The sequence below is a fragment of the Scyliorhinus torazame genome, chromosome 24 (genome assembly GCF_047496885.1).
Source record: "Scyliorhinus torazame isolate Kashiwa2021f chromosome 24, sScyTor2.1, whole genome shotgun sequence".
NCBI classification, from domain to species: Eukaryota; Metazoa; Chordata; class Chondrichthyes; order Carcharhiniformes; family Scyliorhinidae; genus Scyliorhinus; species Scyliorhinus torazame.
The window spans coordinates 21,910,690-21,938,202 of record NC_092730.1 but is presented as its reverse complement, the minus strand read 5'-3'; the positions used below and the strand labels follow the sequence as shown (position 1 = coordinate 21,938,202).

The following is a 27,513-nucleotide window of genomic DNA, read 5'->3' as shown; positions in this document are numbered from 1 at the left end:
ACACAGTGGGGGGGTCACTAACACAGTGGGGGGGGTCACTAACACAGTAGGGGGGTCACTAACACAGCGCTGGGGGAGTCACTAACACAACGCTGGGGGGGGCTCACTAACACAGTGGGGGGGTCACTAACAGCGCTGGGGGGGGTCACTAACACAGTGGGGGGTGTCACTAACACAGTGGGGGGGTCACTAACACAGTGGGGGGTCACTAACACAGTGGGGGGGTCACTAATACAGTGGAGGGGGTTACTAACACAGCGCTGGGGGGTCACTAACACAGTGGGGGGGTCACTAACACAGCGCTGGGGGGTCACTAACACAGTGGGGGGGTCACTAACATTGCACGGGGGGTCGCTAACACAGTGGGGGGGTCACTAACGCAGCGCTGGGGGGTCACTAACACAGTGGGTGGGTCACTAACAAAGTGGGGGGTCACTAACCCAGTGGGGGGGTCACTAACACAGTGGGGGGGTCACTAACGCAGCGCTGGGGGGTTCACTAACACAGTGGGTGGGTCACTAACACAGTGGGGTGTCACTAACACAGTGGGGGGGTCACTAACACAGTGAGGGGGTCACTAACACAGCGCTGGGGGGGTCACTAACACAGTGGGGGGGGTCACTAACACAGTGGGGGGGTCACTAACACAGTGAGGGGGTCACTAACACAGTGGGGGGGTCACTAACACAGTGGGGGGTCACTAACACAGCGCTGGGGGGGTCACTAACACAGTGGGGGGGTCACTAACACAGTGGGGGGGGTCATTAACATGGGGGGTGTCACTAACACAGTGGGGGGGCCACTAACACAGCGCGGGGGGGTCACTAACACAGTGGGGGGGGTCACTAACACAGCGCTCGGGGGGGTCACTAACACAGTGGGGGGTCACTAACACAGTGGGGGGGTCACTAACACAGTGGGGGGGTCACTAACAAAGTGGGGGGTCACTAACACAGCGCTGGGGGTTCACTAACACAGTGGGGGGGTCACTAACACAGTGGGGGGGTCACTAACACAGTGGGGGGGTCACTAACACAGTGGGGGGGGTCACTAACACTGGGGGGGTCACTAACACAGTGGGGGGTCACTAACACAGCGCTGGGGGGGGTCACTAACACAGCGCTTGGGGGGTCACTAACACAGTGGGGGGGTCACTAACACAGTGGGGGGGTCACTAACACAGTGGGGGGGGGTCACTAACACAGTGAGGGGGGTCACTAACACAGTGGGGGGGTCACTAACACAGTGGGGGGGGTCACTAACACAGCGCTGGGGGAGTCACTAACACAGCGCTGGGGGGGGCTCACTAACACAGTGGGGGGTGTCACTAACACACTGGGGGGGTCACTAAAACAGTGGGGGGGGTCACTAACACAGTGGGGGGGTCACTAACACAGTGGGGGGGTCACTAACACAGTGGGGGGTGTCACTAACACACTGGGGGGGTCACTAACACAGTGGGGGGGTCACTAACACAGTGGGGGGGCTCACTAACACAGTGAGGGGGGTCACTAACACAGTGGGGGGGGTCACTAAGACAGTGGGGGGGGTCACTAACACAGTGGGGGGGTCACTAACACAGCGCTGGGGGGGTCACTAACACAGTGGGGGGGTCACAATCACAGTGTGGGGGTTCACTAACACAGTGGGGGGGTCACTAACACTGTGGGATGGGTCACAAACACAGCGCTGGGGGGGTCACTAACACAGTGGGGGGGTCACTAACACAGGGGGGGTGTCACTAACACAGTGGTGGGGTCGCTAACACAGTGGGGGGGTCACTAACACAGTGGGGTGGTCACTAACACAGCGCTGTGGGGGTCACTAACACAGTGGGGGGTGTCACTAACACACTAGGGGGATCACTAACACAGTGCGGGGGTCACTAACACAGTAGGGGGGGTCACTAACACAGTGGGGGGGTCACTAACACAGCGCTGGGGGGGTCACTAACACAGTGGGGGGTGTCACTAACACAGTGGGGGGGTCACTAACACAGCGCTGGGGGGGTCACCAACACAGCGCTGGGGGGGTCACTAACACGGCGCTGGGTGGGTCACTAACACAGTGGGGGGGTCACTAACACAGTGGGGGGGTCACTAACACTGTGGGGGTTCACTAACACAGTGGGGGGGTCACTAACAGAGTGGGTGGGTCATTAACACAGCGCTGGGGGGGTCACTAACACAGTGGGGGGGTCACTAACACAGTGGGGGGGTCACTAACACAGCGCTGGGGGGTCACTAACACAGTGGGGGGTCAGTAACACAGCGCTGGGGGGTCACTAACACAGTGGGGGGGGTCACTAACACAGTGGGGGGGTCACTAACACAGTGGGGGGGGTCACTAACACAGTGGGGGGGTCACTAACACTGTGGGGGGGGTCACTAACACAGTGGGGGGGTCACTAACACAGTGGGGGGGTCACTAACACAGCGCTGGGGGGGTCACTAACACACTGGGGGGTCACTAACACAGTGGAGGGGGTCACTAACACAGTGGGGGGGTCACTAACACAGTGGGGGGGGTCACTAACACAGTGGGGGGGTCACTAACAGCGCTGGGGGGGTCACTAACACAGTGGGGGGGTCACTAACACACTGGGGGTGTCACTAACACAGTGGGGGGGGTCACTAACAGCGCTGGGGGGGTCACTAACACAGTGGGGGGTCACTAACACAGCACTGGGGGGGTCACTAACACAGTGGGGGGGTCACTAACACAGTGGGGGGGGGTCACTAACACAGTGACGGGGGGTCACTAACACAGTGGGGGGGTCACTAACACAGTGGGGGGGTCACTAACACAGCGCTGGGGGGGTCACTAACACAGCGCTGGGGGGGTCACTAACACCGTGGGGGGGTCACTAACACAGTGGGGGGGTCACTAACACAGTGGGGGGGGTCACTAACACAGTGAGGGGGGTCACTAACACAGTGGGGGGGTCACTAACACAGTGGGGGGGGTCACTAACACAGTGGGGGGGGTCACTAACACAGCGCTGGGGGAGTCACTAACACAGCGCTGGGGGGGGCTCACTAACACAGTGGAGGGGTCACTAACAGCACTGGGGGGGTGGTCACTAACACAGTGGGGGGTGTCACTAACACACTGGGGGGGTCACTAACACAGTGGGGGGTCACTAACACATTGGGGGGGGTCACTAACACAGTGGGGGGGTCACTAACACAGTGGGGGGGGTTCACTAACACAGTGACGGGGGTCAGTAACACAGTGGGGCGGTCACTAACACAGTGGGGGGGGTCACTAACACAGTGGGGGGGTCACTAACACAGTGGGGGGGTCACTAACACAGTGGGGGGGTCACTAACACAGCGCTGGGGGAGTCACTAACACAGTGGGGGGGTCACTAACACAGCGCTTGGGGGGGTCACTAACACAGTGGGGGGGTCACTAACACAGCGCTTGGGGGGGGTCACTAACACACTGGGGGGTCACTAACACTGTGGGGGGTCACTAACACAGTGGGGGGTCACTAACACAGTGGGGGGGTCACTAACACAGTGGGGGGGTCACTAACACAGCACTGGGGGGGTCACTATCACAGTGGGGGGGTCACTAACACAGTGGGGTGGTCACTAACACAGCGCTGGGGGGGTCACTAATACAGTGGGGGGGGTCACTTACACAGTGGGGGGGTCACTAACACAGTGGGGGGGGTCACTAACACAGTGGGCGGGTCACTAACACAGTGGGGGGGTCACTAACAGAGTGGGGGGTCACTAACCCAGTGGGGGTTCACTAACACAGCACTGGGGGGGTCACTAACACAGTGGGGTGGTCACTAACACAGCCCTGGGGGGGACACTAACACAGTGAGGGGGTCACTAACACAGCCCTGGGGGGGTCACTAACACAGTGGGCGGGTCACTAACACAGTGGGGGGTCACTAACAGAGTGGGGGGTCACTAACCCAGTGGGGGGGTCACTAACACAGCACTGGGGGGGTCACTAACACAGTGGGGTGGTCACTAACACAGCCCTGGGGGGGTCACTAACACAGTGAGGGGGTCACTAACACAGCACTGGGGGGGTCACTAACACAGTGGGGTTCACTAACACAGCGCTGGGGGGGTCACTAACACAGTGGGGGGGTCACTAACACAGTGGGGGGGGTCACTAACACAGCGCTGGGGGGGGTCACTAACACAGTGGGGGGTCCCTGACACAGTGGGGGGGTCACTAACATTGTGGGGGGGTTCACTAACACAGTGGGGGTGTCACTAACACAGTGGGGGGGTCACTAACACTGTGGGGGGTCACTAACACAGTGGGGGGGTCACTAACACAGTGGGGGGGTCACTGACACAGTGGGGGGGTCACTAACACAGTGGGGGGGGTCACTAACACAGTGGGGGGGTCGCTAACGCAGCGCTGGGGGGGGTCACTGACACTGCGCTGGGGGGGTCACTAACACAGTGGGGGGGGTCACTAACAGAGCGCTGGGGGGGGTCACTGACACAGTGAGGGGGTCACTAACACAGTGGGGGGGTCACTAACACAGTGGGGGGGTCACTAACACAGTGGGGGTGGGCACTAACACAGTGGGGGTGGGCACTAACACAGTGGGGGGTCACGAACACAGCGCTGGGGGGGTAACGAACACAGCGCTGGGGGGGGTCACTGACACAGTGGGGGGGTCACTGACACAGTGGGGGGGTCACTGACACAGTGAGGGGGTCACTAACACAGTGGGGGGTTCACTAACACAGTGGGGGTGGGCACTAACACAGTGGGGGTGGGCACTAACACAGTGGGGGGGTCACTAACACAGCGCTGGGGGGTCACTGACACAGTGTGGGGGTCACTAACACAGTGGTGGGGGTCACTAACACAGTGGGGGGGGCACTAACACAGTGGGGGGGTCACTAACAGAGCGCTGGGGGGGTCACTAACACAGTGCTGGGGGTCACTAACACAGTGGGGGGGTCACTAACACAGCGCTGGGGGTTCACTAACACAGTGGGGGGTCACTAACACAGTGGGGGGTCACTAACACAGTGGGGGGGTCACTAACAAAGTGGGGGGGTCACTAACACAGCACTGGGGGGGTCACTAACACAGTGAGGTGGTCACTAACACAGGGGGGGTCACTAACACAGTGGGGGGGTCACTAACAGAGTGGGGGGGTCACTAACACAGCGCTGGGGGGGTCACTAACACAGCACTGGGGGGTCACTGACACAGTGGGGGGGGTCACTAACACAGTGGGGGGGTCACTAGCACAGTGGGGGTCACTAACACAGCGCTGGGGGGGTCACTAACACAGTGGGGGGGTCACTAACACACCGGGGGGGTCACTAACACAGTGGGGGGGTCACTAGCACAGTGGGCGTCACTAACACAGTGGGGGGGTCACTAACACAGCACTGGGGGGGTCACTGACACAGTGGGGGGGGTCCCTAACACAGCACTGGGGGGGTCACTGACACAGTGGGGGTTCACTAACACAGTGGGGGGGTCACTAACACAGTGGGGGGGTCACTAACACAGCACTGGGGGGGTCACTTACACAGTGGGGGGGTCACTAACACAGTGCTGGGGGGATCACTAACACAGTGGGGGGGACACTAACACAGTGGGGGGGTCACTAACACAGTGGGGGGGGGGTCTCTAACACAGCGCTGGGGGGGGTCACTAACACAGTGGGGTGGTCACTAACACAGCGCTGGTGGGTCACTAACACAGCGCTGGGGGGGTCACTAACACAGTGGGGGGGTCACTAACACAGTGGGGGGGGTCACTAACACAGCGCTGGGGGGGTCACTAACACAGTGGGGGGGGTCACTGACACAGTGGGGGGGTCACTAACATTGTGGGGGGGGTTCACTAACACAGTGGGGGTGTCACTAACACAGTGGGGGGGGTCACTAACACAGTGGGGGGGGTCACTAACACAGTGGGGGGGGTCACTGACACAGTGGGGGGGTCACTAACACAGTGGGGGGGGTCACTAACACAGTGGGGGGTCGCTAACGCAGCGCTGGGGGGGTCACTGACACTGCGCTGGGGGGGTCACTAACACAGTGGGGGGGGTAACTAACAGAGCGCTGGGGGGGGTCACTGACACAGTGAGGGGGTCACTAACACAGTGGGGGGTCACTAACACAGTGGGGGGTCACTAACACAGTGGGGGTGGGCACTAACACAGTGGGGGTGGGCACTAACACAGTGGGGGCGTCACTAACACAGCGCTGGGGGGGTCACTGACACAGTGGGGGGGCACTAACACAGCGCTGAGTGGTTACTGACACAGTGTGGGGGTCACTAACACAGTGGGGGGGGTCACTAACACAGTGGGGGGGGTCACTAACACAGCGCTGGGGGTTCACTAACACAGCGCTGGGGGTTCACTAACACAGTGGGGGGTCACTAACACAGTGGGGGGGTCACTAACACAGCGCTGGGGGGGTCACTAACACAGTGCTGGGGGTCACTAACACAGTGCTGGGGGTCACTAACACAGTGGGGGGGTCACTAACACAGTGGGGGGTCACTAACACAGTGGGGGGGGGGTCACTAACACAGTGGGGGGTCACTAACACAGCACTGGGGGGGTCACTAACACAGTGAGGGGGTCACTAACACAGGGGGGGTCACTAACACAGCGGGGGGTCACTAACACAGTGGGGAGGTCACTAACACAGCACTGGGGCGGTCACTGACACAGTGGGGGGGTCACTAACACAGTGAGGGGGTCACTAGCACAGTGGGGGTCACTAACACAGTGGGGGGGTCACTAACACAGTGGGGGGGGTCACTAACACAGCGCGGGGGGGTCACTAACACAGTGGGGGGGGTCACTAACACACTGGGGCGGTCACTAACACAGTGGGGGGGGTCACTAACACAGTGGGGGGGTCACTAACACAGTGGGGGGGTCACTAACACAGCACTGGGGGGTCACTAACACAGTGAGGGGGTCACTAACACAGGGGGCGTACTAACACAGTGGGGGGGTCACTAACAGAGTGGGGGGTCACTAACACAGCGCTGGGGGGGTCACTAACACACTGGGGGTGTCACTAACACGGTGGGGGGGGTCACTAACACACTGGGGGGGTCACTAACACAGTGGGGGGGGTCACTAACACAGTGGGGGGGGTCACTAACACAGTGGGGGGGTCACTAACACAGTGGGGGGGTCACTAACACAGCACTGGGGGGGTCACTAACACAGTGAGGGGGTCACTAACACAGGGGGGTCACTAACACAGTGGGGGGGTCACTAACAGAGTGGGGGGGTCACTAACACAGCGCTGGGGGGGTCACTAACACTGCACTGGGGTGTCACTGACACAGTGGGGGGGTCACTAACACAGTGGGGGGGTCACTAGCACAGTGGGGGTCACTAACACAGCGCTGGGGGGGTCACTAACACAGTGGGGGGGCCACTAACACACCGGGGGGGTCACTAACACAGTGGGGGGGTCACTAGCACAGTGGGGGTCACTAACACAGTGCTGGGGGGGTCACTAACTCAGTGGGGGGGGTCACTAACACAGTGGGGGGGCCACTAACACAGTGGGGGGGTCACTAACACACCGGGGGGGTCACTAACACAGTGGGGGGGTCACTAGCACAGTGGGGGTCACTAACACAGTGCTGGGGGGGTCACTAACACAGTGGGGGGGGGGTCACTAACACAGTGGGGGTCACTAACACAGTGGGGGGGTCACTAACACAGTGGGGGTCACTAACACAGTGGGGGGTCACTAACACAGTGGGGGGTCACTAACACAGCACTGGGGGGGTCACTAACACAGTGGGGGGGTCACTAACACAGCACTGGGGGGGTCACTGACACAGTGGGGGGGTCACTAACACAGTGGGGGGGTCACTAACACAGCGCTGGGGGGGGTCACTAACACAGTGGGGGGGGTCACTAACACAGTGGGGGGGTCACTAACACAGCACTGGGGGGGTCACTAACACAGTGGGGGGGTCACTAACACAGTGGGGGGGTCACTAACACAGCACTGGGGGGGTCACTGACACAGTGAGGGGGTCACTAACACAGTGGGCGGGTCACTAACACAGTGGGGGGGACACTAACACAGTGGGGGGTTCACTAACACAGCGCTGGGGGGGTCACTAACACAGTGGGGTGGTCACTAACACAGCGCTGGGGGGGTCACTAACACAGTGCTGGGGGTCACTAACACAGCGCTGGGGGGGTCACTAACACAGCATTGGGGGGGACACTAACACAGTGGGGGGGGTCACTAGCACAGTGGGGGGGTCACTAGCACAGTGGAGGGAGGTCACTAACACAGTGCTGGGGGGTCACTAACACAGTGGGGGGGTCACTAACACAGTGGGGGGGTCACTAACACAGCGCTGGGTGTTCACTAACACAGTGGGGGGGTCACTAACACAGCGCTGGGGGGGTCACTAACACAGCATTGGGGGGGACACTAACACAGTGGGGGGGGTCACTAGCACAGTGGGGGGGTCACTAGCACAGTGGAGGGAGGTCACTAACACAGTGCTGGGGGGTCACTAACACAGTGGGTGGGGTCACTAACACAGAGGGGGGTGTCACTAACACAGTGGAGGGAGGTCACTAACACAGTGCTGGGGGGGTCACTAACACAGTGGGGGGGGACACTAACACAGTGGGGGGGGTCACTAACACAGCACTGGGGGGGTCACTAACACAGTGACGGGGGGACACTAACACAGTGGGGGGGGTCACTAACACAGCGCTGGGGGGGTCACTAACACAGTGGGGGGGTCACTAACACAGTGGGGGGTCACTAACACAGCACTGGGAGGGTCACTAACACAGCGCTGGGGGTGTCACTAACACACTGAGGGGGTCACTAACACAGCACTGGGAGGGTCACTAACACAGTGGGGGGGTCACTAGCACAGTGGGGGGGGTCACTGACACAGCGCTGGGGGGGTCACTAACACAGTGGGGGGTCACTAACACAGCACTGGGAGGGTCACTAACACAGTGGGGGGGGTCACTAACACAGCACTGGGAGGGTCACTAACACAGTGGGGGGTCACTAACACAGCGCTGGGGGGGGGGTCACTAACACAGCGCTGGGGGGGGAGGAGGGAAGCCATTAAGTGCGTCCTGTAGGGCAGCACGGTGGCGGTGGGTTAGCACTGCTGCCTCACGGCGCCGAGGTCCCAGGTTCGATCCCGGCTCTGGGTCACTGTCCGTGTGGGGTTTGCACATTCTCCCCGTGTCTGCGTGGGTTTCACCCCCACAACCCAAAGATGTACAGGGTCGGTGGATTGGCCGCGCTAAATTGCCCCTTAATTGGAAAGAGAAGAATTGGGTTCTCTAAACCATGGCTCTGGGGAGGGGAGTGTAGAGATCTACCATGCGGATCTAGTGGCACTTGAGAGACCCAGGAGAAATTTGAGTTAACACTTCTCAGATGCAAATAAGAATCGTTTTATTTGTCTCCATCGATTACAATTGAGAATCATTTGAACCTTATTTCCTAATATGTCCGGCTAGCAAAAGGACTCAAAGAGAAGAAATCTTGTCGACAATTCAACTTTCAAATAATGCAGAAATGATTTTCTTGCTCACGGCAAAACAGCTTGCAATAACTTCCAGAGTCGGAGTTGGAAAGTGGAAGTGTGAAAGATAGATTCAGCGAGTAAGTTAGACGCTACAGAGTCATGAATGGAAAAATGGCCGCACGATCCAACACGGTTATACTAAATCATATCTGTCTTTAGCCGTCTCGCTACACCCCTATGTAATCCGAATTGGTTTGGGTTAGAATCAAATAAGTTTGATTTGACAGTTAGCTGTCTGTCTGTAATGTGCAACATTAACTTGAAATGTTTCAGAAATGAATTCTTTTTTAATTATAAATTTAGACTACCCAATTCATTTTTTTTTTCCAATTAAGGGGCAATTTAGCGCGGCCAATCCACCTCCCCTGCACATCTTTGGGTGGTGGGGGCGAAACCCACGCAGACACGGGGAGAACGTGCAAACTCCACACGGGCGGTGACCCAGAGCCGGGATCGAACCCGGGACCTCGGCGCCGCGAGGCAGCAGTGCTAACCCACCGCGCCACCCCCTCATCAATGAATTCTTGTCTGTGTTCTGGAAAGCGATTCTGCGCATAATCGCAAGCTGCTTGAACGAGGTCCTTGCTCAGGACAATAGCCTTTAGGTTGCTGTGCTGTTGCCATGGAGCCTGCCCTGTCCTCGGACACTGTCTTGACAAATGTATTTATTAACTTTTAGTGTTTTGTTTTACCATGGTTTTTGTGTTTCTGTTAAATTGTGAATCTTAATGTTGTTCTGTCTTGAAATCAATTATGCTGTGTCATGCTGAATGTGTGTTTTGGAATGGCCTGAGGTCCGAGTGGGGTTTAAAATGGGTATTTAATAGACGAGGGGCTTAATGGCTATCTTCCATCTATCACTCTTACCTATTTTACCTATCAGGTGTATCAGAAAATAGCTGGCTTCTACAGGGAGTCAGAGCTGACTCTGAACGGGCGCTGGCGTGTCATTAGTTCCTGGCGGCTTTCAGTGACTCTATCGCTCAGATATTGCTCACCTGGATCTTCATTGCCACCTCCCGTCCATCCTTCAGCCGCCCCAGGTGAACCTGACCAATGGAGGCAGCAGCAAAGGGACGTTCCTCAAAGTGCTCCAACTTCCCACGCCAGTCCGAGCCCAGCTCACTGTCCAGGGTTTTCTGTCACCGGAATAAAGTGAATGAGTTATTGACCATCAGCTCCCCCTACACTGTCCCCATCAGACACTCCCGGGACAGGTACAGCACGGGGTTAGATACAGAGTAAAGCTCCCTCTACACTGTCTCCATCAAACACTCCCAGGACAGGTACAGCACGGGGTTAGATACAGAGTAATGCTCCCTCTACACTGTCCCCATCAAACACTCCCAGGACAGGTACAGCACAGGGTTAGATACAGAGTAAAGCTCCATCTACATTGTCCCCATCAAACACTCCCAGGACAGGTACAGCACGGGGTTAGATACAGAGTAAAGCTCCCCCTACACTGTCCCCAACAGACACTCCCAGGACAGGTACAGCACGGGGTTAGATACAGAGTAAAGCTCCCTCTACACTGTCCCCATCAAACACTCCCAGGACAGGTACAGCACGGGGTTAGATACAGAGTAAAGCTCCCCCTACACTGTCCCCATCAGACACTCCCAGGACAGGTACAGCACAGGGTTAGATACAGAGCAAAGCTCCCCCTACACTGTCCCCATCAGACACTCCCAGGACAGGTACAGCACAGGGTTAGATACAGAGCAAAGCTCCCTCGACACTGTCCCCATCAAACACTCCCAGGACAGGTACAGCACGGGGTTAGATACAGAGTAAAGATCCCCCTACACTGTCCCCATCAGACACTCCCGGGACAGGTACAGCACGGGGTCAGATACAGAGTGAAGCTCCCTCGACTCTGTCCCCATCAAACACTCCCAGGACAGGTACAGCACGGGGTTAGATACAGAGTTAAGCTCCCTCTACTCTGTCTCCATCAAACACTCCCAGGACAGGGACAGCACGGGGTTAGATACAGAGTAAAGCTCCCTCTACACTGTCCCCATCAAACACTCCCAGGACAGGTACAGCACGGGGTTAGATACAGAGCAAAGCTCCCTCTACACTGTCCCCATCAAACACTCCCAGGACAGGTACAGCACAGGGTTAGATACAGACTAAAGCTCCCTCTACACTGTCCCCATCAAACACTCCCAGGACAGGTACAGCACGAGGTTAGATACAGAGTAAAGCTCCCTCTACACTGCCCCCATCAAACACTCCCAGGACAGGTACAGCACGGGGTTAGACACAGAGTAAAACTCCCTCTACACTGTCCCCATCAAACACTCCCAGGACAGGGACAGCACGGGGTTAGATACAGAGTAAAGCTCCCTCTACACTGTCCCCATCAAACACTCCCAGGACAGGTACAGCACGGGGTTAGATAGAGTTAAGCTCCCTCTACTCTGTCCCCATCAAACACTCCCAGGACAGGTACAGCACGGGGTTAGATACAGAGTTAAGCTCCCTCTACACTGTCTCCATCAAACACTCCCAGGACAGGGACAGCACGGGGTTAGATACAGTGTTAAGCTCCCTCTACACTGTCCCCATCAAACACTCCCAAGACAGGGACAGCACGGGGTTAGATACAGAGTAAAGCTCCCTCTACACTGTCCCCATCAAACACTCCCAGGACAGGTACAGCACGGGGTTAGATACAGAGTAAAGCTCCCTCTACACTGTCCCCATCAAACACTCCCAGGACAGGTACAGCACAGGGTTAGATACAGACTAAAGCTCCCTCTACACTGTCCCCATCAAACACTCCCAGGACAGGTACAGCACGAGGTTAGATACAGAGTAAAGCTCCCTCTACACTGCCCCTAATCAAACACTCCCAGGACAGGGACAGCACGGGGTTAGATACAGAGTAAAGCTCCCTCTACACTGTCCCCATCAAACACTCCCAGGACAGGTACAGCACAGGGTTAGATACAGAGTGAAGCTCCCTCTACACTGTCCCCATCAAACACTCCCAGGACAGGTACAGCATGGGGTTAGATACAGAGTGAAGCTCCCTCTACACTGTCCCCATCAAACACTCCCAGGACAGGTACAGCACGGGGTTAGATACAGAGTAAAACTCCCTCTATGGGTTGAAGTCTGGCCCTCTCTAAAGTGGTTCTACCTCAGTCGCAGGCAGGGGGATCTGTACCATTCCATTCCAGGTTTGCGTTCCGCTTGGTCCTTTCTCTAGTCCGGGATAACCTCTGGCTCCCGGTGTTTAGAGCGGTGCGGATAACGGGAAGAAGCCTCTTTGCTTCCCCCGGCTGAAACCCCGTTATCAAACCCTCGCTGCCCCTCACTCTTACCAGCATCTGCCTGGTGGGCATGAAGTCTGCTCCCTGTCGCACCCGCTCAAAAATCTTCTGTAGGGCTGGATTAATGAAAGCTTCGTCTGAAAGAGAGAGACAGAAAGAGAGAGAGAGAGGGGAAGGGAAAGAGAGAGACAGAGATGGAGAGAGACAGAGATGAAGAGAGAGAGACAGAGATGAAGAGAGAGACAGACAGACAAAGAGGGAGAGAGAGACAGAGCGAGAGAGACAGAGACAGACAGAGAGAGAGACAGAGGGAGAGGCAGAGAGAGAGAGAGACAGGAAGAGACACAGAGGGAGAGAGAGTAGGAGACAGAGAGACAGAGTGACAGAGACAGTGACAGAGACACAGAGAGAAAGGCAGAGAGAGAGCGAGAGAGAGATAGAGAAAGCGAGATAGAGAGAGAGACAGAGACAGAGCGAGAGAGACAGAGACAGACAGAGAGAGAGACAGAGGGAGAGACAGAGAGAGAGAGAGAGACAGGAAGAGACACAGAGGGAGAGAGAGTAAGAGACAGAGAGACAGAGCGACAGAGACAGAGACACAAAGAGAAAGACGCAGAGAGAGACAGAGAGAGAGAGAGAGATAGAGAGAGAGAGAGAGAGATAGAGAAAGAGAGATAGAGAGAGAGACAGAGCGAGAGAGACAGAGACAGACACAGACAGAGACAGAGGGAGAGACAGAGCGAGAGAGAGACAGGAAGGGACACAGAGGGAGAGAGAGTAGGAGACAGAGAGACAGAGCGAGAGAGACAGAGAGAGAGACAGAGCGAGAGAGACAGAGACAGAGACACAGAGAGAAAGACACAGAGAGTGACAGAGGGAGAGAGCGAGATAGAGAGAGAGAGAGATAGAGAAAGAGAGATAGAGAGAGAGGCGGCGACAGAGCGAGAGAGATAGAGACAGACACAGAGAGAGACAGAGAGAGAGAGACAAGAGTTCGGGAGACAGAGCGAGAGAACAGGAATTGGAGACAGAGAAAGGGAGACGGAGAGAGAGGGAGAGACAGAAAGAGGAAGAGACAGAAAGAGGGAGAGACAACAAATCGCAATTAATTCAGAGGGTCGTAAAAACAGAGCTCAACGATATGGGACAAAACCCTGCGCATTGGAACTTGCATTAATGTAGCACCTTTCACATCATTAGCCGGCAATCTTCTACATCCACCAGAGAGACGTCAGTTTAATGCCTCGTTCAAAAGCGTCTCTCTGGACAGTGGAGTGTTCCCCAGCTCTCGCACTACGGAGTGTCGGCCTGGATTCACAGGCTCACAGCTCTGCAGTGCAATGTGAACCAAAGACCTTCCAACTCAGAGGCAAGAGGGAGAGAGATAAGGTACACCTTGAGCTAGGGTCAATGCCATTGGGGTTGTCCTGTCTTGTGTGGAGAAGCAGACCACAAACTCACATCCCGATCTCGCTTCGCCAGGCCTGGAGCGAGGGAGGCCTTCGCCAGGCCTGGAGCGAGGGAGGCCTTCGCCAGGCCGAGAGCGAGGGAGGCCTTCGCCAGGCCGAGAGCGAGGGAGGCCTTCGCCAGGCCGAGAGCGAGGGAAGCCTTCGCCAGGCCTGGAGCTAGGGAGGCCTTCGCCAGGCCTGGAGCGAGGGAGGCCTTCGCCAGGCCGAGAGCAAGGGAGGCCTTCGCCAGGCCTAGAGCGAGGGAGGCCTTCGCCAGGCCTGGAGCGAGGGAGGCCTTCGCCAGGCCTGGAGCGAGGGAGGCCTTTGCCAGGCCTAGAGCGAGGGAGGCCTTCGTCAGGCCGAGAGCGAGGGAAGCCTTCGCCAGGCCTGGAGCTAGGGAGGCCTTCGCCAGGCCTGGAGCGAGGGAGGTCTTCGCCAGGCCTGGAGTGAGGGAGGCCTTCGCCAGGCCTGCAGTGAGGGAGGTCTTCGCCAGGCCTGCAGTGAGGGAGGCCTTCGCCAGGCCGAGAGCGAGGGAGGCTTTCGCCTTGTCTGGAGCAAGGGAGGCCTTTGCCAGGCCTGCAGTGAGGGAGGCCTTCGCCAGGCCTGGAGCGAGGGAGGCCTTCGCCAGGCCGAGAGCGAGGGAGGCTTTCACCTTGTCTGGAGTGAGGGAGGCTTTTGCCAGGCCTGGAGTGAGGGAGGCCTTCGCATTGTCTGAAGTGAGGGAGGCCTTCATCAGGCCTGGAGTGAGGGAGGCCTTCGTCAGGCTTGGAGTGAGAGAGGCATTCGCCTTGTCTGAAGTGAGGGAGGCCTTCATCAGGCCTGGAGTGAGGGAGGCCATCGCCTTGTGTGAAGTGAGGGAGGCCTTCGCCAGGCCTGGAGTGAGGGAGGCCTTCGCCTTGTCTGGAGTGAGGCAGGCCTTCGCCAGGCTGGAGTGAGGGAGACCTTCATCTGGTCTGGAGTGAGGGAGGGCTTCACCAGGCCTGGAGTGAGGGAGGCTTTTGTCTGATCTGGAGTGAGGGAGGCCTTCACAGGACCTGGTGTCGGCAGGCTAGTTGAGAAGGATGTTAGTACATGAACCTCTGCCAGAGGTGTTCTCCCGCCCCTCTCAGCCAACAGTCCACCCCCCTGCCTCCCTCTCTCACCCTCGCAGTAAAAGAATCCTGAAAGGGTGAACAATTGCAGCAGCAATCAGGATAACTAATGATAGAAGGTGGGGTTTTGAGGCCTGGTTCCAGGGCTCCTCCCTCTTCCAGTGTCCTTGGCATTTCCCTCCCCAATCCCAATTGATATCGTGTTGGGAGATGTTTACAAAGCTTCACTTGAACATTGAACTGATTGTTCCCATATGATAACAGAGGAGTTGGTTCCAGGGCACACATAATTCTGGAGGATCTGCACTCGCGCACACACACACACGGAGATTCAGATCCATCCATGACAACTAGCACAGCTCCGGCCTACCAGTGTAGGCTTTAGTTACCGGATAAGGGGCAAGGGTAGAGAGTAGGAGGGGATTTGCAAGCACTTGCAACAGATTCCACCCCCCCCCCACCTCAAAACTCTCCCCTCCCCCCTCGCTAGTTGACACAATCGGCTTAATATGCTGGCCAAGCAGCTACCTTATTTTTCACGGGATGTGGGCTTTGCCGGCGATAGGCCCAGTATTTATTGTCCATCCCTAATTGCCCCTCGAGAAGGCGGTGGGCGAGCCGCCATCTTGAACCCGCCGCAGTCCCCGTGTGGTGTAGGTACACCCACGGTGCTGTTAGGGAGGGACTTTGACCCCAGCCACAGCGAAGGAACGGCCGATATATTTCAGAGTGGGGATGGCGAGCGGCTCGGAGGGGGGGGAACTTGCAGGCGGTGGTGTTCCCCGTGCGTCTGCTGCTGCCCTCGTCCTTCTAGACGGTAGAGGTGGCGGGTTTGGAAGGTGCTGTCGAAGGAGCGAGTGGCTGTGGTGCGTCTTGTAGACGGTGCGCACGGCTGCCGCTGTGCGTCGGGGGGGGGGGGGTGGAGGGGGCGAATGTTTGTGGTTGGCGTGTGGATCGAGCGGGGCTGCTTTGTCCTGGATGGTGTCGAGCTTCTCGAGTGTTGTTGGGAGCCGCGCTCATCCAGGCGAGCGGAGAGTATTCCCGCACACTCCTGACTTGTGCCTTGTAGATGGTGGACAGACTTTGGGGGGGGTCAGGAGGTGAGTTACTCTCCGCAGGATTCCCAGCCTCTGACCTGCTCTGGTAGCCTCAGTATTAATGTGGCTGGGCCCAGTTCAGTTTCTGATCAATGGTAACCCCCAGGATGTTGATTGTGGGGGATTCAGCGATGGTAATGCCATTGAATGCCAAGGGGCGATGGTTAGATCCTCTCTTGTAGGAGATGGTCATTGCCGGGCACTTGCGTAACGGAAAAGCTCGCCCCCCGCCCCCTCAGAGGCCGAAGGGACCTACCTTGGATGCTCAACATTTGCCCGAGTTTCAGGGCCGCCCCTCGGACTTTACAGAGCGTACCCACAATCCTCTCAGCGTTGGCCTCTGACAGAATAGTGCTCGAATCCAGCAGCAAAGCCCCTAGAATAAAAGAGCAACAGATTAGAGTGACAGAGACTTCACACACTCACAGGTTAAGGACGCTTTGAAGGAGTTCGATAGTTAGGAATACGCAGGGTTAGCAACAGCCTGCATCTGGGTACAGCACCTCCCATGTCACCCCATATCCCAAGGTGCTTCAGACCAGCGTTACCTGACACACGAGCCACAGTTTAGGAGAGTGGTCCAAGAAATGGCTGATGAAATTCAACGTGGGCAAGTGCGAGGTCTTGCACTTTGGAAAAAAGAATAGAGGCATGGACTATTTTCTAAACGGTGACAAAATTCATAATGCTGAAGTGCAAAGGGACTTGGGAGTCCTAGTCCAGGATTCTCTAAAGGTAAACTTGCAGGTTGAGTCCGTAATTAAGAAAGCAAATGCAATGTTGTCATTCATCTCAAGAGGCTTGGAATATAAAAGCAGAAATGTACTTCTGAAGCTTTATAAAGCATTAGTTAGGCCCCATTTAGAATACTGTGAGCAATTTTGGGCCCCACACCTCAGGAAGGACATACTGGCACTGGAGCGGGTCCAGTGGAGATTCACACGGATGATCCCAGGAATGGTAGGCCTAACATACGATGAACGTCTGAGGATCCTGGGATTATATTCATTGGAGTTTAGGAGGTTGAGGGGAGATCTAATAGAAACTTACAAGATAATGAATGGCTTAGATCGGGTGGACGTAGGGAAGTTGTTTCCATTAGCAGGGGAGACTAGGACCCGGGGGCAGACCCTTAGAATAAAAGGGAGTCACTTTAGAACAGAGATGAGGAGAAATTTCTTCAGCCAGAGAGTGGTGGGTCTGTGGAATTCATTGCCACAGAGGGCGGTGGAGGCCGGGACGTTGAGTGTCTTTAAGACAGAAGTTGATAAATTCTTGATTTCTCGAGGAATTAAGGGCTATGGAGAGAGAGCGGGTAAATGGAGTTGAAATCAGCCATGATTGAATGGTGGAGTGGACTCGATGAGCTGAATGGCCTTACTTCCGCTCCTATGTCTTATGGTCTTATGGTCTATCAGGACGTATCGGGGACAAACGACCACAAGCTCAGTCAAAGAGGTCAGTGTGGAGGAGCGCCTTAAAGGAGGAGAGAGAGACAGAGAGAGATGGAGAGAGAGAGAGAGAGGTGAACAGTAGGTGATGGAGGGATAGATAAAGAGAGAGAGAGAGATGAACAGAAAGCGAGAGAGAGAGAGATGAATAGAGAGATAGAGAGAGGTGAACAGAGATGGAGAGATAGAGGGGAATAAGAAGTCTTACAACGCCAGGTTAAAGTCCAACAGGTTTGTTTCGAATCACTAGCTTTCGGAGCACTGCTCCGTCCTCAGGTGAATGAAGAGGTTCTGAGGAAGGAGCAGCGCTCCGAAAGCTAGTGACATCGAAACAAACCTGTTGGACTTTAACCTGGTGTTGTAAGACTTCGTACTGTGCTCACCCCAGTCCAACGCCGGCATCTCCACATCAGAGATAGATAGATAGGGAGAGAGAGAGAGAGAGGTGAACAGAGAGAGATGGAGAGATAGATAGAGAGAGAGAGAAAGTTAGAGAGAGAGAGATGGAGAGAAAGAGAGAGAGAGAGAGAGAGAGAGAGAAGTGGAGAGAGAGGGAGGTGAACAGAGAGAGATGGAGAGATAGATAGAGAGCGAGAGAAAGCTAGAGAGAGAGAGGAGAGATAGAGAGAGAGAGAGAGAGAAAAGTGGAGTGAGAGAGAGGTGAACAGAGGGAGATGGAGAGATAGATTGAGAGAGCGAGAAAGCAAGAGACAGATAGATGGAGAGATAGAGAGAGAGAGAGAGAGAAGTGGAGAGAGAGAGAGAGAGAGGTGAACAGAGGGAGAGAGTGTGATGAACGGTTACTGCCTTATCATCATGGAAGGTGATGTCCCGTTTAAGACCGGGCTTGGAACCCTGGGGACTCCGCCTCTGGCTCCGCCCATCTGGGAGCCACATATAAAGGGCTGCCTCATGGGCTGTGTAGCAGTCAGCACACGTCTCAGCTCGAACATAGTTCTTAGTCTAATAAAGCCTTCTTTAGCGTTTACACTCTTCGCGTCGTTATTGAGGGTACCTCAGAGAGATGAACAGAGAGACAGAGCGAGAGAGGCAGAGCGAGAGTTGGCGAGAGAGGCGGAGAGAGAGAGAGAGACAGAGGGCACAATCGAACGCCCACGCTGCTCCGGAAAAGCAGCTCGCCACTGCGCATCGTGGCCGGTGGTAGCCGGGAGACCCCCATCCTGGGATCTACCCGGCTCGCAACGTGTCTTGCGAGTTCCGACGCGATCTCGCGAGGCGTTGGCGATGTAAATCCTGCCCACAATGGGCTGGATCAGATCTTTGGCAAATCTGCATATTGGAGCGTGGCAGTAAGCCTCACTCTAATGTGCAAATTCCCGAGGTACCTGAGGCTTTGGGAGTCAACCCCTGATCGCTCGCTGCACTGGGGCGTTCCGGCGAGCGGAACCAGAATTCTTCAGTTCGGCCCGATGGGGTGGATGGCCTCCCTGTGCACTGCAGGGGGTTTCTATCGAGTCAGGGGGTGTCACGGAGCTGGGATCAGGCGTGGCCCAGTCGGAAGCTCATCTCAGGGTTAAACGTGTCGCCAAGGTTGTAAAACCTTGACTCAGAGGAAGGTGTAAACATTCATGAGGAATCGCATGGCCAATTTAGAGACACTCCCTTAACATCAACTCGAGCTGTTGTTGTCTAAACCCTTCAAGGGATTGTGAGCCTCGCTGGCTAGGCCCCGCGGGAAGGTGGTGGGTGATCCACCATCTTGAACCCGCCGCAGTTCCGTGTGGTGTAGGCCTACCCACCGTGCTGTTAGGGAGGACCTTCCAGGATTTTGACGGCGAAGGAGCGGCCGATTATATTTCCACGTCGGGATGGTGTGGGGCCCGGAAGGGGGGTAGCCCCATCGAGCGCACCGTGGGCAGGGCTTCAGCAGGGACAGAGGTGGAAGTTTCAAGAGAGGGGCGCCCCCAGCCTGGGGGTCGAATAAATCCCGGCCTTGAGCCTTCGAGGCCGGGGGCGCGAGGTCAGAGGTCGACGCGGGACCCAAAGGAGGCCGTTTGGCACACCGAGCCGATTCCGGTCCGGTCGAAGGATGAATCGTCACCAACACAGTACGAAGTCTCACAACATGGGGTTTAAAGTCCAACAGGTTTGTTTCGATGTCACTAGCTTTCAGAGCGCTGCTCCTTCCTCAGGTGAATGAAGAGGTCTGTTCCAGAAACACACACATAGACAAATTCAAAGATGCCAAACAATGCTAGGAATGCGAGCATTAGCAGGTGATTAAATCTTTACAGATCCAGAGATGGGGTAACCCCAGGTTAAAGAGGTGTGAATTGTCTCAAGCCAGGACAGTTGGTAGGATTTCGCAGGCCAGCTGGTGGGGGATGAATGTAATGCGACATGAATCCCAGGTCCCGGTTGAGGCCGCACTCATGTGTGCGGAACTTGGCTATAAGTTTCTGCTCGGCGATTCTGCGTTGTCGCGCGTCCTGAAGGCCGCCTTGGAGAACGCTTACCCGGAGATCAGAGGCTGAATGCCCTTGACTGCTGAAGTGTTCCCCGACTGGAAGGGAACATTCCTGCCTGGTGATTGTTGCGCGATGTCCGTTCATTCGTTGTCGCAGCGTCTGCATGGTCTCGCCAATGTACCACGCTTCGGGACATCCTTTCCTGCAGCGTATGAGGTAGACAACGCTGGCCGAGTCGCACGAGTATGTACCGCGTACCTGGTGGGTGGTGTTCTCACGTGTAATGGTGGTATCCATGTCGATGATCTGGCACGTCTTGCAGAGATTGCCATGGCACGGTTGTGTGGTGTCGTGGTCACTGTTCTGAAGACTGGGTAGTTTGCTGCAAACAATAGTTTGTTTGAGGTTGCGCGGTTGTTTGAAGGCAAGTAGTGGGGGTGTGGGGATGACCTTGGCAAGATGTTCATCGTCATCAATGACGTGTTGAAGGCTGTGAAGAAGATGTTGTAGTTTCTCCGCTCCGGGGAAGTACTGGACGACGAAGGGTATTCTGTCGGTTGTGTCCCATGTTTGTCTTCTGAGGAGGTCGGTCCGGTTTTTCGCTGTGGCGCGTTGGAATTGTCGCTCGATGAGTCGAGTGCCATATCCCGTTCGTACGAGGGCATCTTTCAACGTCTGTAGATGTCTGTTACGCTCCTCCTCGTCTGAGCAGATCCTGTGTATACGGAGCGCTTGTCCATAGGGGATGGCTTCTTTAATGTGTTTAGGGTGGAAGCTGGAGAAGTGGAGCATCGTGAGGTTATCTGTGGGTTTGCGGTAAAGCAAAGTCCGCTTCATTCTGGATCACAACGTCTTCACCTTCGACAACAAGTTCTTCATCCAGACGCACGGAACAGCCATGGGGACCAAATTCGCACCCCAATACGCCAACATCTTCATGCACAAGTTTGAACAAGACCTACTCACCGCACAGGACCTTCAACCGACGTTATACACCAGATACATCGATGACATTTTTTTCCTTTGGACCCACGGCGAAGAATCACTGAAACGACTACACGATGACATTAATAATTTACATCCCACCATCAGACTCACCATGGACTACTCTCTAAAATCAGTTGCATTCTTGGACACACTCGTCTCCATCAAGGACGGTCACCTCAGCACTTCGCTTTACCGCAAACCCACAGATAACCTCACGTTGCTCCACTTCTCCAGCTTCCACCCTAAACACATTAAAGAAGCCATCCCCTATGGACAAGCGCTCCGTATACACAGGATCTGCTCAGACGAGGAGGAGCGTAACAGACATCTACAGACGTTGAAAGATGCCCTCGTACGAACGGGATATGGCACTCGACTCATCGATCGACAGTTCCAACGCGCCACAGCGAAAAACCGCACCGACCTCCTCAGAAGACAAACATGGGACACAACCGACAGAATACCCTTCGTCGTCCAGTACTTCCCCGGAGCGGAGAAACTACAACATCTTCTTCACAGCCTTCAACACGTCATCGATGAAGATGAACATCTTGCCAAGGTCATCCCCACACCCCCACTACTTGCCTTCAAACAACCGCACAACCTCAAACGAACCATTGTTTGCAGCAAACTACCCAGTCTTCAGAACAGTGACCACGACACCACACAACCCTGCCATGGCAATCTCTGCAAGACGTGCCAGATCATCGACATGGATACCACCATTATATGTGAGAACACCACCCACCAGGTACGCGGTACATACTCGTGCGACTCGGCCAACGTTGTCTACCTCATACGCTGCAGGAAAGGATGTCCCGAAGCGTGGTACATTGGCGAGACCATGCAGACGCTGCGACAACGGATGAACGGACATCGCGCAACAATCACCAGGCAGGAATGTTCCCTTCCAGTCGGGGAACACTTCAGCAGTCAAGGGCATTCAGCCTCTGATCTCCAGGTAAGCGTTCTCCAAGGCGGCCTTCAGGACCCGCGACAACGCAGAATCGCCGAGCAGAAACTTATAGCCAAGTTCCGCACACATGAGTGCGGCCTCAACCGGGACCTGGGATTCATGTCACATTACATTCATCCCCCACCATCTGGCCTGCGAAATCCTACCAACTGTCCTGGCTTGAGACAATTCACACCTCTTTAACCTGGGGTTACCCCATCTCTGGATCTGTAAAGATTTAATCACCTGCTAATGCTCGCATTCCAATCATTGTCTGGCATCTTTGAATCAGTCTATATATATATATGTTTCTGGAACATACCTCTTCATTCACCTGAGGAAGGAGCAGCGCTCCGAAAGCTAGTGACATCGAAACAAACCTGTTGGACTTTAACCTGGAGTTGTAAAACTTCTTTCTGTACAGTTACACAGTGAGTGATCCTCACCCTGCTGAATAAACAGTGACTCTGTACAGTTACACAGTGAGTGTTCCTCACCATGCTGAATAAACAGTGACTCTGTACAGTTACACAGTGAGTGACCATCGCCCTGCTGAATAAACAGTGACTCTGTACAGTTACACAGTGAGTGATCCTCACCCTGCTGAATAAACAGTGACTCTGTACAGTTACACAGTGAGTGATCCTCACCCTGCTGAATAAACAGTGACTCTGTACAGTTACACAGTGAGTGACCCTCACCCTGCTGAATAAACAGTGACTGTACAGTTACACAGTGAGTGATCCTCACCCTGCTGAATAAACAGTGACTCTGTACAGTTACACAGTGAGTGATCCTCACCCTGAATAAACAGTGACTCTGTACAGTTAGTTACACAGTGAGTGATCCTCACCCTGCTGAATAAACAGTGACTCTGTACAGTTACAGTGAGTGATCCTCACCCTGCTGAATAAACAGTGACTCTGTACAGTTACACAGTGAGTGATCCTCACCCTGCTGAATAAACAGTGACTCTGTACAGTTACACAGTGAGTGACCCTCACCCTGCTAAATAAACAGTGACTCTGTACAGTTACACAGTGAGTGATCCTCACCCTGAATAAACAGTGACTCTGTACAGTTACACAGTGAGTGACCCTCAACCTGAATAAACAGTGACTCTGTACAGTTACACAGTGAGTGATCCTCACCCTGCTGAATAAACAGTGACTCTGTACAGTGACACAGTGAGTGACCCTCACCCTGAATAAACAGTGACTCTGTACAGTTACACAGTGAGTGATCCTCACCCTGCTGAATAAACAGTGACTCTGTACAGTTACACGGTGAGTGACCCTCACCCTGAATAAACAGTGACTTGTACAGTTACACAGTGAGTGATCCTCACCCTGCTGAATAAACAGTGACTCTGTACAGTTACACAGTGAGTGACCCTCACCCTGCTGAATAAACAGTGACTCTGTACAGTTACACAGTGAGTGATCCTCGCCCTGCTGAATAAACAGTGACTCTGTACAGTTACACAGTGAGTGATCCTCACCCTGCTGAATAAACAGTGACTCTGTACAGTTACACAGTGAGTGATCCTCACCCTGCTGAATAAACAGTGACTCTGTACAGTTACACAGTGAGTGATCCTCACCCTGCTGAATAAACAGTGACTCTGTACAGTTAGACAGTGAGTGATCCTCACCCTGAATAAACAGTGACTCTGTACAGTTACACAGTGAGTGATCCTCACCCTGCTGAATAAACAGTGACTCTGTACAGTTACACAGTGAGTGACCCTCACCCTGCTAAATAAACAGTGACTCTGTACAGTTACACAGTGAGTGATCCTCACCCTGCTGAATAAACAGTGACTCTGTACAGTTACACAGTGAGTGATCCTAACCCTGCTGAATAAACAGTGACTCTGTACAGTTACACAGTGAGTGATCCTCACCCTGAATAAACAGTGACTCTGTACAGTTACACAGTGAGTGACCCTCACCCTGCTGAATAAACAGTGACTCTGTACAGTTACACAGTGAGTGACCCTCACCCTGCTGAATAAACAGTGACTCTGTACAGTTACACAGTGAGTGATCCTCACCCTGCTGAATAAACAGTGACTCTGTACAGTTACACAGTGAGTGACCCTCACCCTGAATAAACAGTGACTCTGTACAGTTACACAGTGAGTGATCCTCACCCTGCTGAATAAACAGTGACGCTGTACAGTACACAGTGAGTGACCCTCACCCTGCTGAATAAACTGTGACTCTGTACAGTTACACAGTGAGTGACCCTCACCCTGAATAAACAGTGACTCTGTACAGTTACGCAGTGAGTGACCCTCACCCTGCTGAATAAACAGTGACTCTGTACAGTTACACAGTGAGTGATCCTCACCCTGCTGAATGAACAGTGACTCTGTACAGTTACACAGTGAGTGACCCTCACCCTGAATAAACAGTGACTCTGTACAGTTACACAGTGAGTGATCCTCACCCTGCTGAATAAACAGTGACGCTGTACAGTACACAGTGAGTGACCCTCACCCTGCTGAATAAACTGTGACTCTGTACAGTTACAGTGAGTGACCCTCACCCTGCTGAATAAACAGTGACTCTGTACAGTTACACAGTGAGTGACCCTCACCCTGCTGAATAAACAGTGACTCTGTACAGTTACACAGTGAGTGATCCTCACCCTGCTGAATAAACAGTGACTCTGTACAGTTACATAGTGAGTGATCCTCACCCTGAATAAACAGTGACTCTGTACAGTTACGCAGTGAGTGACCCTCACCCTGCTGAATAAACAGTGACTCTGTACAGTTACACAGTGAGTGATCCTCACCCTGCTGAATAAACAGTGACTCTGTACAGTTACACAGTGAGTGACCCTCACCCTGCTGAATAAACAGTGACTCTCTTCAGTTACACAGAGAGTGACCTCACCCTGCTGAATAAACAGTGACTCTGTACAGTTACACAGTGAGTGATCCTCACCCTGCTGAATAAATAGTGACTCTGTACAGTTACACAGTGAATGATCCTCACCCTGAATAAACAGTGACTCTGTACAGTTACACAGTGAATGATCCTCACCCTGAATAAACAGTGACTCTGTACAGTTACACAGTGAATGACCCTCACCCTGCTGAATAAACAGTGACTCTGTACAGTTACACAGTGAGTGATCCTCACCCTGCTGAATAAACAGTGACTCTGTACAGTTACAGTGAGTGATCCTCACCCTGAATAAACAGTGACTCTGTACAGTTACACAGTGAGTGACCCTCACCCTGCTGAATAAACAGTGACTCTGTACAGTTACACAGTGAGTGACCCTCACCCTGCTGAATAAACAGTGACTCTGTACAGTTACACAGTGAGTGATCCTCACCCTGCTGAATAAACAGTGACTCTGTACAGTTACACAGTGAGTGACCCTCACCCTGCTGAATAAACAGTGACTCTGTACAGTTACACAGTGAGTGATCCTCACCCTGAATAAACAGTGACTCTGTACAGTTACACAGTGAGTGATCCTCACCCTGCTGAATAAACATTGATTCTGTACAGTTACACAGTGAGTGATCCTCGCCCTGAATAAACAGTGACTCTGTACAGTTACACAGTGAGTGATCCTCACCCTGCTGAATAAACAGTGACTCTGTACAGTTACACAGTGAGTGATCCTCACCCTGCTGAATAAACAGTGACTCTGTACAGTTACACAGTGAGTGATCCTCACCCTGCTGAATAAACAGTGACTCTGTACAGTTACACAGTGAGTGATCCTCACCCTGCTGAATAAACAGTGACTCTGTACAGTTACACAGTGAGTGATCCTCACCCTGCTGAATAAACAGTGACTCGGTACAGTTACACAGTGAGTGACCCTCACCCTGCTGAATAAACAGTGACTCTGTACAGTTACACAGTGAGTGACCCTCACCCTGAATAAACAGTGACTCTGCACAGTTACACAGTGAGTGACCGTCACCCTGCTGAATAAACAGTGACTCTGTACAGTTACACAGTGAGTGATCCTCACCCTGCTGAATAAACAGTGACTCTGTACAGTTACACAGTGAGTGATCCTCACCCTGAATAAACAGTGACTCTGTACAGTTACACAGTGAGTGACCCTCACCCTGCTGAATAAACAGTGACTCTGTACAGTTACACAGTGAGTGATCCTCACCCTGTTGAATAAACAGTGACTCTGTACAGTTACACAGTGAGTGATCCTCACCCTGCTGAATAAACAGTGACTCTGTACAGTTACACAGTGAGTGATCCTCACCCTGTTGAATAAACAGTGACTCTGTACAGTTACACAGTGAGTGATCCTCACCCTGCTGAATAAACAGTGACTCGGTACAGTTACACAGTGAGTGATCCTCACCCTGCTGAATAAACAGTGACTCTGTACAGTTACACAGTGAGTGATCCTCACCCTGCTGAATAAACAGTGACTCTGTACAGTTACACAGTGAGTGATCCTCACCCTGCTGAATAAACAGTGACTCTGTACAGTTACACAGTGAGTGATCCTCACCCTGCTGAATAAACAGTGACTCGGTACAGTTACACAGTGAGTGACCCTCACCCTGCTGAATAAACAGTGACTCTGTACAGTTACACAGTGAGTGACCCTCACCCTGAATAAACAGTGACTCTGCACAGTTACACAGTGAGTGACCGTCACCCTGCTGAATAAACAGTGACTCTGTACAGTTACACAGTGAGTGATCCTCACCCTGCTGAATAAACAGTGACTCTGTACAGTTACACAGTGAGTGATCCTCACCCTGAATAAACAGTGACTCTGTACAGTTACACAGTGAGTGATCCTCACCCTGAATAAACAGTGACTCTGTACAGTTACACAGTGAGTGATCCTCACCCTGCTGAATAAACAGTGACTCTGTACAGTTACACAGTGAGTGATCCTCACCCTGCTGAATAAACAGTGACTCTGTACAGTTACACAGTGAGTGATCCTCACCCTGCTGAATAAACAGTGACTCTGTACAGTTACGCAGTGAGTGACCCTCACCCTGCTGAATAAACAGTGACTCTCTACAGTTACTCAGTGAGTGATCCTCACCCTGCTGAATAAACAGTGACTCTGTACAGTTACACAGTGAGTGACCCTCACCCTGCTGAATAAACAGTGACTCTGGACAGTTACACAGTGAGTGATCCTCACCCTGCTGAATGAACAGTGACTCTGTACAG

The 27,513-nt window shown here is 54.1% G+C and overlaps 1 protein-coding gene across 3 annotated transcripts in view; it reads right to left on the bottom strand.

Moving 5' to 3' along the window:
- The window catches only part of LOC140399959 (atypical kinase COQ8A, mitochondrial-like), a 142,586-nt gene that overhangs the window by 55,856 nt on the left and 59,217 nt on the right, over positions 1 to 27,513 (bottom strand). For all 3 annotated transcript variants that reach the window (XM_072489453.1, XM_072489452.1, XM_072489454.1), the window contains exons 6-8: positions 16,750 to 16,869; positions 12,909 to 12,994; positions 10,569 to 10,709 (exon numbers count right to left, since the gene is read on the bottom strand). In XM_072489453.1, coding sequence (XP_072345554.1) covers positions 10,569 to 10,709; positions 12,909 to 12,994; positions 16,750 to 16,869 — 347 coding nt within the window. The remainder of the gene's footprint in view (positions 1 to 10,568; positions 10,710 to 12,908; positions 12,995 to 16,749; positions 16,870 to 27,513) is intronic.